The 17295-nt window shown below is 39.7% G+C and overlaps 2 protein-coding genes across 8 annotated transcripts; one reads left to right on the top strand and one right to left on the bottom strand.

Moving 5' to 3' along the window:
- Window positions 1-684: 684 nt before the first annotated feature.
- On the top strand, window positions 685-7984 carry snx24 (sorting nexin 24). Of its 4 annotated transcripts, none has more exons than XM_084686810.1 (8): window positions 685-1178; window positions 1699-1782; window positions 1935-2039; window positions 3776-3870; window positions 4041-4070; window positions 4333-4397; window positions 6921-6960; window positions 7116-7984. In XM_084686810.1, the coding sequence occupies exons 1-8, from the start codon at window positions 927-929 to the stop codon at window positions 7171-7173; spliced, it is 729 nt and encodes a 242-aa protein (XP_084542936.1). In that variant the 5' UTR covers window positions 685-926; the 3' UTR covers window positions 7174-7984. The 4 variants fall into 4 exon arrangements, 3 of the variants coding, with proteins under 3 accessions (XP_084542936.1, XP_084542935.1, XP_084542937.1); XM_084686809.1 differs by having other exon boundaries at window positions 688-1178; window positions 6894-6960; XR_014740923.1 differs by having other exon boundaries at window positions 693-1178; window positions 6894-7015.
- A 136-nt stretch (window positions 7985-8120) lies between these two features.
- Window positions 8121-13673, bottom strand: ggcx (gamma-glutamyl carboxylase). Of its 4 annotated transcripts, none has more exons than XM_084686806.1 (15): window positions 13516-13667; window positions 12952-13197; window positions 12616-12774; window positions 12324-12489; window positions 12118-12196; window positions 11904-12010; window positions 11651-11814; window positions 11159-11460; window positions 10684-10815; window positions 10332-10483; window positions 10076-10245; window positions 9697-9827; window positions 9347-9494; window positions 8940-9144; window positions 8121-8754 (listed from the first exon to the last, which is right to left on the bottom strand). In XM_084686806.1, exons 1-15 carry the CDS (start codon window positions 13523-13525, stop codon window positions 8595-8597), a joined length of 2331 nt encoding a protein of 776 aa, XP_084542932.1. In that variant the 5' UTR covers window positions 13526-13667; the 3' UTR covers window positions 8121-8594. The 4 variants fall into 4 exon arrangements, with proteins under 4 accessions (XP_084542932.1, XP_084542931.1, XP_084542933.1 ...); XM_084686805.1 differs by having other exon boundaries at window positions 13495-13666; XM_084686807.1 differs by lacking the exon at window positions 11651-11814 and having other exon boundaries at window positions 11159-11366; window positions 13495-13665.
- Window positions 13674-17295: the final 3622 nt, after the last annotated feature.

The raw sequence follows: 17295 nt of genomic DNA, 5'->3' as shown, positions 1-17295 counted from the left end.
AAAAGTCTTAGTTATATTAACTCTATGGCTGTTTATCAATCCGAAGAACGCTGAGAACACAAGTACATTCTTTTGAAGAACGTTCTTGCAAGCGTCCTTGCGAGAATGGTCTTGCAAGGACGCAAGGACGGAGAATGAATTGAGATGGTTAGGGTTTCCCTGGACTCGCAGCATTATGATAACCCTGACTAACTACAAAAACTAGACAACAAAGCTAAAAAATTGTCCCTCTACCTGTAATTTTACGTTTTCTGTAGCCCTTGCTAACTTACAGTACCTAATGTTAAATAGATTATCGAAATTCAGAGCAAATTTACAAATTAGGCATTTCATCAATAAAATAAGAACATTTTCAGCGACTACACTGCTTATTTCTCGTCACATTTTAATTCAGATGCTGATTTACAAGTACCATTTAGCTGAAATATGAAAAGTAAAAAATGACAGTTGTGAGGTTTGTCCGCCTGCTTGACATCTTGCAATGACTTCTGGGGAATCAGAAGCTCTCGCTGGTCAAGTCACCATCCGATGCATCCTCGACAAAAGGGGCGGATCAAGAACATTTCCGGGTATTTTTGGCGTTCTTGGTGACTTGTGTTCTTTGGATTGGAACCGTACTTGGGCAATGAAAGATGACGTCAAACGAGTTCGCAAGAACACAAGAACGGAAAAAAACGTGGATTGATAAACAGCCCATGTCTCCGGGGTCTCCGGCTCTGCAGGTTCCCCCTACTCAAACCTGCAACATAGATCTTTTTTGTGTGACATTTCAAGTAATGTTGGGGGCCCTCTGGTGGCCCCCTGTGCGGGTATTCGCATGGAGCTTTTGTTTTCCGCACATTTAATCTATTTTTGTAATTTTTTTAAAAGATTTTTTTTATATGAAGGAGCGAGATAAAGCTCAAATTGACAAGTTAATTTAGTGTATGATGAGAGCAGCAAAAATGTTACTTTCCTCTGCCCCAATAGGTGGCGCCAATTATACTTTTACTATTGTTTTTTCAAGCAAGAACGAAGTGCTGCAACAACTCAGATTTGTCCAAACACACCTTCATGTTGTCTCCATTTATAAAACACGTTGTAAACATTACAGGATTATTTGTGACAAAATGCACTCCGTCAGGGTTTCTATTCCATCGTTCCGTTCAGAGGAAAATTCGACTGATAAAGGATACACGGTAAGCGAACGCTTGAATTAAATGCTAGCCTATTTGTTTGAGACTAGCTCTTCACTGCTAATGTACTGTAGCCTAATGGGCAGTACCGCTGTCCTTTAAAACTAACCGCGATGGCTAAATCAATTCTCTGTCACATTGAAAATATGCCTTACTAAACACCAGTTTCTATACAGAATGTCATCAACTCTATACGCCATACAGTTAGGTATTATAATAACATTATATCTATTTGTATTGGGCACATGCAAAGCTATCTTGCAAGCTAGCTGACGTTAGCTGGCTCACTGGCTAACCAGCCAGCTAAGTATTCCTTGAATTTTGATATAGTGCATCATTGGCAGGATGTGAAATCTAAGGTGGTAGGCAGAGCCAACATAGCCTACAGAAGTTTCCCAGAATTCTGAAAAAAGCCAACTCCTATTTATGCATTTGGTCGGCTTAAATATGTATTTGATTGATTATCTCAAAGTAAATCAGAAGACATTTTAAATAACAGATGTCCAACGTCCGTCTTTTACAGGTGTTCAAAATTGAAGTGCTCATGAATGGCAGACAACATACTGTGGAGAAGCGTTACAGCGAGTTTCATGCCCTCCATAAAATGGTGAGTTTGTTTGCAACATTGATTAGGCATCCAAATTGAGACCCAAGGTTTTTCTTTCTTTCTATACTGATCTAGTCAAAATCACCCATCCTAACCATAGCACATACGAAGAAGGGTAAGAACATCCTCACCAATTCCTCTGTCTCTCTTAGCTAAAAAAGAGCATAAAACCGCCTGAGATCCCTTCAAAGCATGTGAGGAACTGGATTCCCAAGGTTCTGGAACAGAGGAGACAAGGTCTGGAGATTTATCTACAGGTACCCCCCCTGCGCCACCGCCACACACTTTCAGGTTGATTGTGACGCAAGAAGTAACATTGATGCAATTACCCTGGCTTATTAAAAAATATATATGACATTTGTTTGTTATAAATAATATATAAACTTCCTATCTTCCAGAGCGAATATCTGGCCAGGTTGCTAATAGGAGACAGTGATTATCCATTACAGAGCTGCCTCATCATGCCATTCTGTACATTGTCCCCACCTCTCTGAGACAATATGTATTAAATCAATTGTGTCAACGTCTCAAGTTGTATTAGAAAGACTCTTTGAGTACATGGAAATGTCTTTCAGATTGGGGTGGAGGGCACTGCAAAACAATCCCCAAATTAAGAAATAAGCCCCAAGAGGCTCCGCTTCGCGTCGTGCCTAACAACTCCCCTTACCTGTTCTAAAATCAGCGTAAACCACGGACTCGCGGGGATTATTGCTTTTCTAAAACCGTTACTACAAATATTTGATATGGTTTCATCAATAAAAACAATTAGAAACAAAATAGTTTAATAATAAACCGTCATTATTCCGCTACTACAAAGTATAGTTCCTACATAAATCGTTGCTACGCAACAGCCAGATGGACGTCTTTGCCGTCTTTTTCAATTTGAATTATTCGATGCGCAGTAATATGGAATGTTAAAGAATGTTATGAGGACAACCTGTGAGGTTATGCTGGATTTTACAACGGCATGGAACGCGATATAGCCAATCACAATCAAGGATGGGAACCACCAGTTTTAGAATCAAAAATCCCCAAAGACGCACTGTAATGTTATGCACAATAGCGCTGTACACAGTATTGGATATTACAAAGGAGACATTGCAGGGCTGTAGGCAATGGAGAGCTAGATTTCAAAACATTGCTTATATCAAAATAATTATTAACATAAAACAAACACGACAGTTATAAAATGAACGTTGTCATCTTCCCCCATGGAAGCATTTTTGGAAATTGCAATGCCACTGGACAGAGGTACGCTGATGGTCGCACATATGGTGCAGCTCCGTCCGTGCCAGCTGGACTCTTAAGGCCAAGGTCGTAGCACCTATGGGACATAACATAATGATCAACTATAATTTTAACACCAGCAAAGGTTTTCCAGTATAGAAAATGTATTGAATTCACAGTACATGCCTGAGGTACTAGACATTCCTGCCTCTATCCCTCCAAACTCCATCTGAGGCCATTGAAACTGCCTTTGCGTCGCATAGGTTTTTGTGAGACCTCAGACTAAAACGTACTGACAGCCACTGCTAAATCATTCTATACGTAGCTTCGGTGAGCTTCCATCTCAACCTTGTGAATGTAGGTTGTCTTAACGTTTGCAAAGTTACTCACTTCTCATCACACAACCCCTGTTTGTACCGTCAGGCATCTGATTGAGTAATTTGTCTGGTCCCTATACCCAATGCAATAATTGTGCAATATTTCCTTGGTGGAGCCAGTCTGGCCAACTTCCAGATTAATTGTAAGCAAGCAACATTATTTTTCATTTTGTGGGCATTACATTATAGTGTTAGACTGTAAACCATTAGCGTTAGACCCAACCCCGGAGCCTTTGTGATTTAAAAGTGTTAATGTCACACTTGTCAGAAAGCAGTGTTTCCACCTCGACACTTGGCATATTAAGTCAATTTAAATGTTACCTTTGAATGAAGCCTCCCTGATTCCCAGAAAGCCATTTGTCCCAACTGTCGTTGTCCTTCCCTGACAGACTATAATCATGGAGAATGAAGTTCTCCCAAAGATATTCTTGGATTTCCTCAACATCCGCCATTTTCCCTCTCTACCAAAAACAGAAAGTTGTGGGTGAGTATTTTGTACAATGGGTGCTCTATAAAACAAGGCTACCATTAAAATACTGTGCAAGGAAAGAGTTGCTTCCCCCTCAGCCTATATCCATATTAACAAGGTGTTATTTCAAACTTTATGACATTTAATGTCTTTCCTCTTGCCATTTCCCCCCCTGTTGCTATTAGGTCATTTGAAACTGAATCTGAGGAATCAAGGTATGTCGATGTATCCGAAATACGATGTATGGAAAGTATTCAAGTAATCCAGGCCACCATTTTATTCTGTATTACTCGATTAATCTGTCCATGGGAGGGAGTTCCACTATTTTTGTCTACACTGAATACACTGAAGACTTATATTAGTTTGTTTTGCTATTTTTATTGCAGTGTATTAGTGTTTGAGTTAGTAGAAGTTACAATCCTCATATGATTCCTATCACAGGACTATTTATAGCTAATCTGTCTTGTTCTTTAACAGCAAACTTACCCATCAACCAGCTATGCTGTTCCTAAGAGATCCTTACCTTCTTCCCTCCACACATGGTAATGTATAAACCCCCCAAAAGTATTAGCGCATATTATATTTAGTCTATAATATTTGAATGTACACTATAGGGTAGGGCTGCAACAACAAATCGATAAAATTCAATTATTAAAAGAGTTGGCAACAAATTTCATTATCAATTTGTTGTGTTGCGCGACTATTAAGTCGCGAAGAGGTTTGAGTAGTAAAAAAAAAATGAGCTTATGTTCTGAGTTGAGCACAGAGAAAAAAAAAAGAGTGGAGTGGAGGTAGAAGAAAGATCATCGGAGAGATCCGTAACATTGTTGTGAAACAAATGGCGGAGGCATAGAAATCAGTACGACCCAAGTCATCCAAGGTGTGGGATTTCACACTAAACTAAAGAGGGTACAATTTCTTGGGAAACTATGGGTGTTCTCCTGTATTTTTGTAGGCCCTTCGACTGGTTAGCTGCTGCGATTCCCACACAACAGCAGTGTAGTAGTTAGCCAACTCCACAATTTACTGGGGCTAGGTCTGAATCTAGGAGCAAAATGGAGCACAGCTGCCAGTTGTAGTTGTCTTTTACTTGTCTCTGACTTTTAGCTACGGTACTAATGCTGAGTGCTTGCTGATATAGCTGTCTGTCTTACTAGAACGGTGTATTTATGCGTCGGTGCTCAAGTGTGTCACGTTGTGTTAGTCAAGTACTGAGGTCCCTTCTGCCACACAAGGCACTTTTCGCCACAAAAACTTAATTTCAGCCTAAACCGTGCAACGGAATGTAAATCCCTATACAAGCAACGGAATCGCGACCAAGACGAACATTTTGACACCGACGTTGTCTATGTAGCCCAAATATTGAGGGATCATTGGGGGTGGTAAAATTGATAATAAATATATATGAGAACAATGGTTGTTCTCGCTCAAAGCTTGAGCCCAAATTTTATCAGATTTATCGATTAAATCGAAAAAAAGAATCGACAGATGAACCGATTATTAAAATAATCGTTAGTTGCAGCCCTACTTTAGGGACAAAAAGTATTGGACCACCTGACCATACCACCTGTTTTTCATGAGTTTTTGAGTTCTTGTGTGTCTCATTTAGGGCTGCACGATTAATCAAATTTTAATCACGATCACGATTTCGGCTTCCCACGATCAAATTCGCGTGATCGAGCGATATTTAAACTACTAGCCATTAGCCTATTTGAGCTTGGCACAGTTTTCCAAAGCCCTAGTGTAACTGAGACGACACGGTAAATAATTCCTATTTCAAGTAATAAGCCCCCGTTCAATTGTTGAGCATTAAATTAGCTGCAAGGTCTGTAGAGATCTTAGGACTAAGCCACTCGAGCAAACACAGATCTGTGTTTTGCTCATGCAGAATTTTTTTTTTTTCTATACTGGAAATAAAATCGATAAAATAAACGTAATGAGTGGAACAAAAGATGAAGTAACGTGGCTTTTTATTTTGTGTGAGTTTTAACTTGTCCAGTGGGGCAAGTACATTTGTCTTCCACTTCCCCTACAAAAAAATCCACTTGTCCCGGACAAGCCTTAATGCTGAGCCCTGCCGTATTTGTTTTTTATTGATTATATATTATGAGTTTTATACACATCCATTATGCAAGTACAATGTATTGTGACAATAAAATTTGATTAGGTTATAATCCACCAATAATCGTGATAATTAATCGTGATCTCAATATTGATCAAAATAATCGTGATTATCCTTTTGGCCTTAATCGTGCAGCCCTAGTCTCATTCCAAAACTACAGGCAATAATATGGAATTGGGGCACAGCTGTTGGGTAATTACACATGGCTTGCAGATGGCAGAAATTATTCCAAATGTGTTTGATGGTGTTTAGGTCAGGGGTGTGTGCAGTCCTGTCAAGTTTTTTTCACACCTGGGAGTCAGGTGGCTGAGCGGTTAGGGATTCGGCCTACTAATCCGAAGGTTGCCAGTATGCAAAATGACGTGTCCTTTTGCATACTTCCTACCTGCCTCGGGGGAATGTCCCTGTAAGTCTCTCTCTGGATAAGACGTCTGCTAAATGACTAAACGTACATGTAAATGCAAACCAAACGTTTCGGTATGGACCAAACACCTTAATGCTCTTGTGGCTGAATGGGCACTAAATCCCATAGACACTCTCAAATCTTGTGGACAGCCTTGCCAGAAAAGCGGCAGCTGTTATAGCCACATCAAGGGGGTGGGGGGCAACTTCATCTTATTGCCTATGGATTTAGAATTGGATGTCATACAATCTTATGAATGTGTAAGTGTTTTTCTGTATTATGTATGTCTACATTTTAACCAGGACAGGTATGAATTCTTTGATACCTAATCATTATTGGTCTACCAAATTTGAATACAAATTAAACGGTTTCCTACTAATTGTCCACTATATCAACTAAACGGTTTACTGAGTCCATTGTTAATTATAATTGTGTATTTAAAATATAAATGTCTTATATCACTGTTTGTAAAGTAATGACTGATTGATTTATTATAAAAACATTTCTGTTTAGATACATTTTCAAATGTTGTCATTGAAGGCGTAATCCATGGAGTTTTCTACCCCGATCTTCAACCAAGGTAGTGATCTGGAGAAATATGAGTGAAAAACTCCCAAAATAAAGGACGTTTTAAGGTGGACATACATTTATTAAATAATCATTTGTGTGAGAATAACATGTTTTATATATAAGATAATTTTGTAGTTTATTTTCCACCAATCAATTCTCAAACAGGACATATTCGTACAACACAGATGTTGTTTTGGAGACTGAAGAGGGATCACTCAAATAATCAGTGTGTACAGTAGTTTCTCACAAGATGTAAAGTGTATAATAGGGTTTGTAACCTAGATATAGGGACTGAGAATTTTTGAAGGATAACAATCAACCTCTTAAGCATTAATCAATGTTGTCCTTTTCTAAACATATCACAGTGGTGAATGAATGTCTGTGCGTCATGACTATAATAGTAGCTGTGAAATAATTGAAGGGAAATTGTTGAACACAAACATACAAGTCATAAAAAGCTAAAATGTTAAAGGGATGTTCACTGTCATAATGGTTGAATGGTTTTATGCCTTCAATTTGCTTTGTGTACTAGTGAAGTGTATTTCAACCCTCATCACAGGCAGATTGTGGTTCATTAGTGGATCCTTTTACTTAATGGATGCTAAAATGGAATCACAAAATTTGCACTACAAAAATGATTGTCATTCCATAATTTTTATATGGCTTTTGTCTACATGTTGCTCTTGACATTTGACATAAATGGATAGGCTGGAGAGGCAGTTCAGAAGACAGAATGAGTCATTACCTTTTGTTGTCTAACATTTATTGAGATGAGACCTGGCTGGTGTAAAGGTTAACAAAACATGTTTCTGTACTCCTAAACTGATTAAATCATGTCTGTGTGTTACTAATCAACCATTCTTTTGTACACCCTGCAACCTTCTAAAATAATTGAACTGTGTTTGTTTTTGGTCTATACAGTGTTTCTTGTGCCATAACATCTTCCCTTAAACACTGTGGAGTTATACTGTAGCACTTTAGACTGGGTACCTGAATGATGAATACTGACAGCAATAAAGTAAGATATTTCCATATTTCAGGTTTTCTCCTTTATTAGTAATTGATAAACTTGAATGGTTTACTGTAAAAATAAATTGTTTTGAGCCTGTTTACAAACTTGTAAAACAAGGTCAAGAGTTCAGAACATGAGTCACTTTAAAAAGACATGTATACTTTTGGGCTTTTTATTATAAAATTGCCAACAGTGGTTTCACTATCAAAGATGGTGATGTTCAACAATCACTCTTGTACTGTTTGATTATGATTAAAAAAAAAAGGTCTCCAACGATTTGAATAACTTCAGAAATTACTTTTTTGAACAACAAATATACATTAGCCTTGTTGCAAGTTAGAGTTGACTAAAGATTTATGAAGGAATATGGATACTTTTTATTATAAAAAAAAGTAATGTAATTCCTCAAAGATTAGGAATGTGTTCACACAATCTGAAATATCTACTCAACATATTTAAATAATAGACAGCCTGTAATATATTTTTTTAAATTTTTACTATTCTTAGATTTGTCTTTAGTGGGTAACAGTTTAGAACACAATCCCTCAATCACACATGTTCCTTCCAGGTTAATCATGAATTCACTTATTTGCATAGGCACCTTGCATTCTTTGAAAACCCTTGCCTCTATCCTAAAGCTCTCCATGACCAACTTCTTCTTTGAGGTGTTCATCCTGTCCACCCTCATTCTGAGGTTCCTTCATGTTGGCATAGGCCACCTCTCTTGTCAGCTTTTCCAAAGGAGGAAGTCCCACCACCAGGTTTCGCATTGCAATGGCCGTCATCAAGAACCTACAGGACAGAGAAACCAATTCATGTAATGCAAGTCAACTACTAAGACAGTTGTAATAACTACATTGCTGCAAGGTAGCATCACTACTGGGTTGTAACATCAAATGATGAAGTGAACATCTGATCTGAGGTATTGGGATAGGACTGATACAGCCTGCAGTTAAGATACTTCTTGTTATACTCACCCTCGTCGTAACATCCAGTACTTTTTCACAGAGAAGCGATGTAGCCTCTCCAACAAACTTGCTTCCCTACGTTTTTTGACCTCCTTTATACGCCGCTGTCGTCTCAGAAACAGCCGCACCACTGGATCTGTTGTATTAATCTCTGCACTTTCATCATCGTTAGGAGAAACAAGTGGTTGTAGTTCTGGGGGCAGTGGTTCTGTCTCTGTAGAGTATAAAGAATGCTAGAGTCCTTAAGTATGTCAAAAGCAGAATTGACATACTCTTTATTTCTCTTTATTTTTATATAACTTTACACTGTGTGCAGTTTCCTTTTGCGTCTATCTTTGCTTCATATCCATTTTCAGGCCTAATATGAAACAAACTGGAATATGTGCCAAATGCACTCTAATATGAAACTTCCTGACCCGTTCCATTGCGGATGCGCTCCTGTAGTTCAAACAGCTTGGTGAAGTTCTTCTGGAGTGCTGCCTCTGTGGTGTTCACATAGATGTACATGTAGCACGATGGCTCAGTTGAAACTGTGTACACCTTATGGTAGGCTCCAGGTGGTAGCTGCATATGCGCACACACACACACATGTTCAGCTCTATATTTCTGCATGTAAAACGAGTCCTCTCATTTATATGAGTAGAGCTGTTATTCTGGCCAGGTTGTGAGTGCAGGGTTTTACAGATTTTTACTCTGAAAGAGTGAAACCATGCAACAGTCTCTATCATTAGTCATTTACAATTATCAAAGGTACTATATACTGTACCTTCATCTGTTCTCCTGTCTTTAGGGTATAGTTTTTGTTCTCTGACACCACCTCAACACTCAGCTGGCCCTGTAGCACCTGAACACTGGTGTTGCCTAGGTCTTCACTAACGTAGTTTTCAAGGTGGAGACCTTTGGTAAGAAGACTGTCAGTCACTCAAAATTCAAGATACATGAAATAAGGTTTGTGTTTATCTTTTATCTATTGGTGTAATATTGTTACACGGTATAGTGCATGCAACTTGTACTGTAAACCTTTTGGCATACTTTCTATAAATTGTGTATAGACTGCACTATACACAGTTACCTTATATATAGTGTGTACTGTCTGGAAAACTTATTTTCTATCTAATGGGAGGGAGAAGTGAAAAAGTCAATACCTGGGAAGTCAGCTATGAAGACAATCTCTGTCTGGTTGTCCAAGGTTCCCTCAATCTCCTGGAACTTGGTCCTCCAGGGAGATAGGTCAACCAACAGTGGCATAAGCCAGGGGTTTGGACGAAAGGGAGACCAATCCGATTTGACCATGTCCACACGAGGGTCAAAGATCCTATCAAAGAGTTTGAAGGACAAATGAGATGTTTTGGCTGCTCTATTTGATATGATGGGTTACCTTCGGATGTTCCTACTGCCCACCTTTGCTGAAAGCGATCGTTAATAGATACCCAGATATCAAAGTAGATCTCTGGGTCGGAAATATTGTAGTGAGGCAGGTGATGGTTCAAGCAGGTGGCATACTGCTTCAGCATGTCCCCATGGTCCTTCCAGCGCCGGCTCTGAGTGAAAACCTACAAATACATGTCAGCTTAATCACAATAATTTGTTGCAGTGGTGTAGTGTATGCCCACAAGGATTTACCATATGCCTGACATAAAAAGAGCAGTGATACATGGATGGGAGAGGGCACAGGGAGGAGCATTAGATTTATAATATACGCCCTACTTCATAGGATATCAACTGCTGTTAGGGCTTCTGTTCTGTGACTCACCCCTGGGTTGAGATATCCAATCTCTCCTGTTTTTCCATCCTTGTAGGTAATCTTCACATGCTGATGGGTGCGGGAGTGAACCATCATGTCCCAAGAGTAACCATACAGACCGTTGGTCCAGTTGTTATAGCCCTTTGTCATAAAATATTAATATGATCGATAACATACATTTGAAAACAAATATTATTTTTTATTTTTTTACACAGTGGTATGTATAACATGCCATTCAATCTGGCACTACAGACAAACGCCTCTTATCAGTCACTTTCCTGATAAAGCCCCTCTCTTCTCTCTCCACTGTACAAATCTAATTCCAGCTACTGTTTGCTGCAGGTAAATAGTTGTGTTGACACTGACTGTGCGATCATTGTCCAAGGCAGTTCCCCATTTAGTACAAAAATGTGCTCTAATTGTAGACTGTAAAATCAATCTAACCATGTCCATCTCTTATGAGTGATTTCAGAAGCAAACCTACCTGTGTGATGAAGTGGGAGTATGGGAGGAAGAACTGTTCAGTCAGATAAATAATGGTGAAGAGGGCTCCGAGCTTGTGTCTGAACGATGGTTTGGAGGCCTTAAAGAAAGAGACGGTGTCATGTGCGTCGGCAGGCGGGGTCTGCGCCTCGTGGTACACACAGGAAATACTGGGCTGCGGGTCTGGAGTTGTGAAGGGCAACACCACTCTAAGAAATGCCGGGAAATAGGCAAAGAAGCGTCTGGGCCAATCAGCGTAGCAGAAGATGGGACTCGTGGCCAACATAGTGTAGGAAAACATTCCTGTTGTGGGCATAAGGCATCATTAGTGATTGATAGAAGGTTATTAATGAAGCCAGTCTCCATCTGACAGGCATAGTCAGTACGGGTTGTATATCTGGATATTTTTGTTTGAATAATCTGCAATATCACTGGTTAACAGTAGACAACCATGAACAAGAAGAACAAGCACAAAAACAAAAAGGCACCTTACCAATGCTGAAGAGCTGAGAGTTCATGCAGTGGAAGTAGCTGACAAAAAAGAAACTAAAGGGCCGCGTGGCGTCAAAGAACAGCAGGTAGCCGGCAGTCAGGTCCAGAATCAAACCACCTCCGTGTACCACCAGCAGGTTCACCATCTCAACAGGCAAAATTAGCCTGGCCAACACACACACAGTGTTAGCCATAGAACGTATGATCCCTTGTTAAGACTGAGAAAAGAAAGAAAACATGTACTTTGAACTTACTTGAAAGGGTCAAAAAGCCAGTGGTGCGCAAGATACGACATGGAGTATCCCTCAACCCAGTCAGCATCTAATTTCTTTATTCCAGCGATAAAGTATACAATGAAAACCTGCAGGCGACAACGGGAGCACATATTCTAAATATAGTTAAAAGTTTAAAGTGCTAAACTGAATGTATAGAAAACAGAATCTTGTAGAGATTTAAGTTTCCCCAAACCTGAGTCCTCAGAACCGTGTAATTCCAAAGTGGCACTTGAGCATTTCTTTTCTTGAAATTATGTAATCCGTCAACTGACCTGCAAGTTGTTATACACCACATTTAGTTAAAAAAATGTATGTAAACGCACAGGCCCATGAAGATCTGCATATGAAAACACATACATACTTCATGAGAACTTCTGAAGGGATGTGCCACACACTCACCAGTATCTGTTAGCATCCATGAGTGTGAGCTGGAAGCCGATGAGGCCATAGAGATAAGAATGGTTGTTCCATGCCGTCTTATCCAGGAAGAAGATGTACCAGTAGGTTGAGATGAACATGAGGCAGGACAGTCTGTAGAAACACCCCAGCATGATGCCTATGGCACCTGAAAGACAAAAGGGACAGACACAGCAATACACAAACAAAGGGATGGACAGAGCAAAACATTACTGTCACTGACAGGCTTCCCCATATGGGAATGGACACCATCACAACACAGAATGAAACCTACCTAAAAACATCACCACGTAAACCAGGTACATCCAATCAAGAGGCAGAGGATGCAGGATATTAAAGAGAGGGAAACGGCAGATTGGAGCTCCGTCCAGGTACTTATAGTCTAGGTGACTTAGGCCCCTCTCCTGGGTAATATCCACAGCCATCAGCATACCTGGAGGACAGAAACAGGCAGGCTATTAAGAGGATGAGTAGTGAAGACAGAACGTTACTTCCCATCAACATAATTGTTTGGGACAGAGATACTGCTGTATGGACCATCATGCCCAGGGATCTGAAGATTTTGGTGGGATTGACACAGATGACAATGTGACATGAATTGACAACTCACCAAATAAGAAACGAAAGATGCCCAATGAGGCTGGATCAGTGGGGCGGTTCAGGAGGCACACTAGCCGATGCCAAGAGGACAAGTCCTCCCTTTCAAACCCAAACAGGTGTTTCATCCTGCTGTCAGTCCATGCTATGTTCTCTGGTGCAGGACCTGACAACTTGTTTGTAGCATTATGTTGATCATTATTGCCCTCATTCTCAGTTGGCTCCTCCTGTCCTGACGACGGCTTAATATAATGTGCACCTAAGAGAAAAGTTAGAAGTTTATTTGTAAACCACTTGGGAAAACTTGACTGACACTGGAAGTGCAGCTGACACAAAGCATTGTGCAAACGTGTAATGCTTAAAGCAAAATCGGCACAATTCATCATATGATTCAGATTAGATCGATTACCTCACGAGATGAGATTACCTCACTTTCGTTAGGAAATAAAGTACAATGTGCAGAGCTAAACTGCAAGTAGTATGATTACAAAATCACAACAATGTTGGTTACAAAACAACAACAATGCTGATTGCGCTAGCCTGTAAGTTAGCCTACCCGCAGTACCGTCGCACGCACCTGTCTCCATCCTTTCAAATCGTCATTCAACAGACAAAACAATGTTACAATTCGGCGAATTTTTGCATAAAACCCTGTCCCACACGGAGTTATTCCAGACACGTAAACAGTTGGATACGTGTCACAATCCGCATACTGGTTTGTGCTCTCTTCCGATTGGTTTATGCCTACCCAATATGGAAAGCCAACAGGGTCATATGTACGCGTAATTTAAACAGGTATTTTTGATTGGACACCCGTTTATGAAGCGCCTGCACAGAGCCTGTTTAAGGAGAGCCTTGTGTACTTTGCGGCCAATGGATTTTCGTTTTAAAATTAGAAAACCAAAATCGGGAAACGAGCTGTTCCCGATTACCATTTAGAAATAGGAAGGGAAAAAAAAAACGGAAAGCGACCCATTTTCCGTTTTTTGTTTTGATCGTTATCTGATTTTCTTTGATGTGCTTAAACATGGATATCTGGGAGTAAAATAGTGTGTGGAGATATTGTCTGTTTATCAATCCACGTTTTTTTCCGTTCTTATGTTCTTGCGAACTCGTTTGCCCAAGTACGGTTCAAATCCAAAGAACACAAGTCACCAAAACGCCAAAAATACCCGGAAATGTCTCTGATCCGCCCCTTTTATTGAGGATGCATCGGATGCATAGAGTTAATATAACTAGAGACAGCTACTTCTGTCTTCCAAGATGGCGTCCCCATTCATTTCTATGAAAAGTGCTCAGTGGCGCAGTGAGGCAAGCGAGACCGCGAGACTGGACGCAGCCATCTTTCCACTTCCGTGTCTTCCGGTCTAGCTTTAAACAGTGGCTCCTTTTTTCCCTTGCTCCGAGACCTAGTGCACGCTTGCAACTAGCTGTACACGTCATACTTTGCGACAACCAGTCGCGAGCATAGATTGATATGGTTACGAGCCTATGTTACGAGCGTGTGAGCTAAGGCATTGCAGTGGCAGAATGGGGTACAAGTCCGATAAGAATCAGACACATGATGCAAACTTAACGGAAATTTATTCTGTCACTGTATAGTATTCCTTTCACTTGTTTTTTAGAAATAGGCTATAGGGCTAAATATAGGGCTATTCTAGATGGAACTCATCACATAGGTTGCTTTTTTTCTTTGTGATATAAGTATGATTTCCAACGCATTGTATCGGATGAAATAAACTGTTAGCATGAACAGCTCCGTCTTTGTTCTCGCCAGGCAAAGAAAGCTTTATAGTTATTTTGGTAACCGAATCTTCCATCATGCAGACTTAGCATAGCTTACTTTCTTCACACTGCCTTCAATTTAACATCAGTGTAGAAATATGGCCATGTGTTTTATATGTTCATCCTAACCAAACGCCTATTAATGGATATAACGTGATCTAACAAGACTTGGTAATAATGTAATAAATAAAAGCTTGAGAACTGTGTCTAAAATATACTTTATTGGACATTTGCCTTTGAAAGGGGAATATTCGAAGAACCATATAGGCTACACAACGTTTCCATCAGATGTAAGTGGGGGTGAAACATTTAGTCACCGGGGACCTTCATTGTCCCACAAAAGCAGTCTGGCTTGATGACACGATCAACAAAAGAATAATGGGTGTGTTTAACAAAAGCTTCTGAAGGCAAGACTAATATTATTTAAATATAGGCCTATATAATTTCCTATTGTGGTTACCGGTTCAAGTATTAATCTTCGTCTTTGCTCCAGATTAGCGTCAACAATCTATGCTCGCGCTTAACATATTATATTTGCCATCATGTCATGAACGTTTTTACGAAAAATCAAATCTGTTTTAAAATAACGGGAATAAACTATATTAACAACATGTCACGTATGTGTGACATTTGCTTAACTTGCTGCAACAGGGCAGGCAACTCAAGCCAGTTCTCCCTGTGCTCATTCAATATAAGTCTATGGCTCATTCAGCTCCATGTAAATCGGCTATCGGCCAATGTGAACTATTGTGCTCGTGCCCTGTTAGTATCCGCAAGCACATTTGCAGGCAACTTTTATTGACGTAGGCAAATAAATGGGGTGCTAGTTTACACATTTCGGATTGGTTTCAAACTTAGCAAAAATCAGGAAAAAAAATTCTATGAAAAAGCTAGTAGTATGAGCCAGGTTCGAGAATCGAAACGAATTACAATCGAATTGTAAATGTTGACTGGAGTTAATAGAATAAAAACGACCGGAAGACACGGGAACCTAACCGTAAATGCAATACCACCTACATCCACCTTCAAGCCGAGGGGCGAGAGGTGGGGGCTTGGTCAAGTCACCATCCGATCAAGCCCCCACCCTTCGCCCCTCGGCTTGAAGCAACGGCCCCGGTGGATGTAGGTGGTATTGCATTACGGTTAGGTTTCCGACTCTTCCGGTCGTTTTTATTCTATTAACTCCAGTCAACATTTACAAAACTATCTCCCCCAATAATTTTTGTTCGATTCTCGAACCTGGCTCATACTACTAGCTTTTTCATAGAATAATTTTTCCTGATTTTTGCTAAGTTTGAAACCAATCCGAAATGGGTAAACTAGCACCCCATTTATTTGTCTACGTCAATAAAACTTGCCTGCAAATGCGCTCGCGGATACTAACAGGGCACGAGCACAAACGTTCACATAGGCCAATAGCCGATTTACATGGAGCTGAATGAGCCATAGACTTACATTGAATGAGCATAGGGAGAAATGGCTTGAGTTGCCTGCTTTGTTGTTGCAAGTTTAGCAAATCGTTGTCACACATACATGAAATGTTGTTAATATAGTTTATTCCCGTTATTTTAAAACAGATTAGATTTTTTGTAAAAACGTTCATGACATGATGGCAAATATATTATGTTAAGCGCGAGCATAGATTGTTGACATGTCTATCTGGAGCAAAGACGAAGATTAATACTTTAACTGTTAACCACAATAGGAAATGATATATATTTAAATAATATTCGTCTTGGCTTTAGAAGCTTTTGTTAAACACACCCATCATTCTTTTTTTGATCGTGTCATCAAGCCAGACTGCTTTTGTGGGACAATGAAGGTCCTCAGTGACTATGTTTCACCCCCACTTACATCTGATGGAAACGTCTTGTAGCCTATATGGTTCTATGAATATGCCCCTTTCAAAGGCAAATGTTCAATAATGTATATTTTGAACACACTTCTCGAGCTTTTATTTATTACATTATTAACACGTCTTGCAAGATCACGTTATTATCCATTAATAGACGTTTGGTTTTCTAGGTTGAACATATAAAACACAGGTCACATTTCGACACTGATGTGAAATTGAAGGAAGTGTGAAATTCGAGGCATTTCGTTTGAATATAAAGTTGACAGTAAGCTATGGTAAGTCTACATTATGGAATATTTCGGTTACCAAAATAACTATTAAGCTTTCTTTGCCTGGTGAGAACAACGACAGAGCTGTTCATGTTAACAGTTTATTTCATCCGATACAATGCGTTGGAAATCATACTCATATCACGAAGAAAAAAAGCATCATATGTGATGAGTTCCCTATAGCCTATTTCTAAAAAACAAGTGAAAGGAATACTATATAGTGACAGAATACATTTCCGTTAAGTTTGCATCATGTGTCTGATTCTTATCGGACTTGTACCCCATTCTGCCCATAGATTCTGCAACTGCAATGCCTTTGCTCACATGCTCATAACCATCTAAATCTATGCTCGCTACAGGTTGTCGCAAAGTGTGACGTGTACATACAAAAGCATATAGGGAAGAACTTTGACCACAAGAAAAGGGTTGATATTTTGATAAATTAGGA

Source organism: Hypomesus nipponensis, chromosome 22 (genome assembly GCF_054491055.1).
Source record: "Hypomesus nipponensis isolate SF chromosome 22, ASM5449105v1, whole genome shotgun sequence".
Lineage (NCBI taxonomy): Eukaryota > Metazoa > Chordata > Actinopteri > Osmeriformes > Osmeridae > Hypomesus > Hypomesus nipponensis.
The sequence above is the reverse complement of the archived record's forward strand: the minus strand, read 5'-3'. Positions and strand labels throughout refer to the sequence as shown.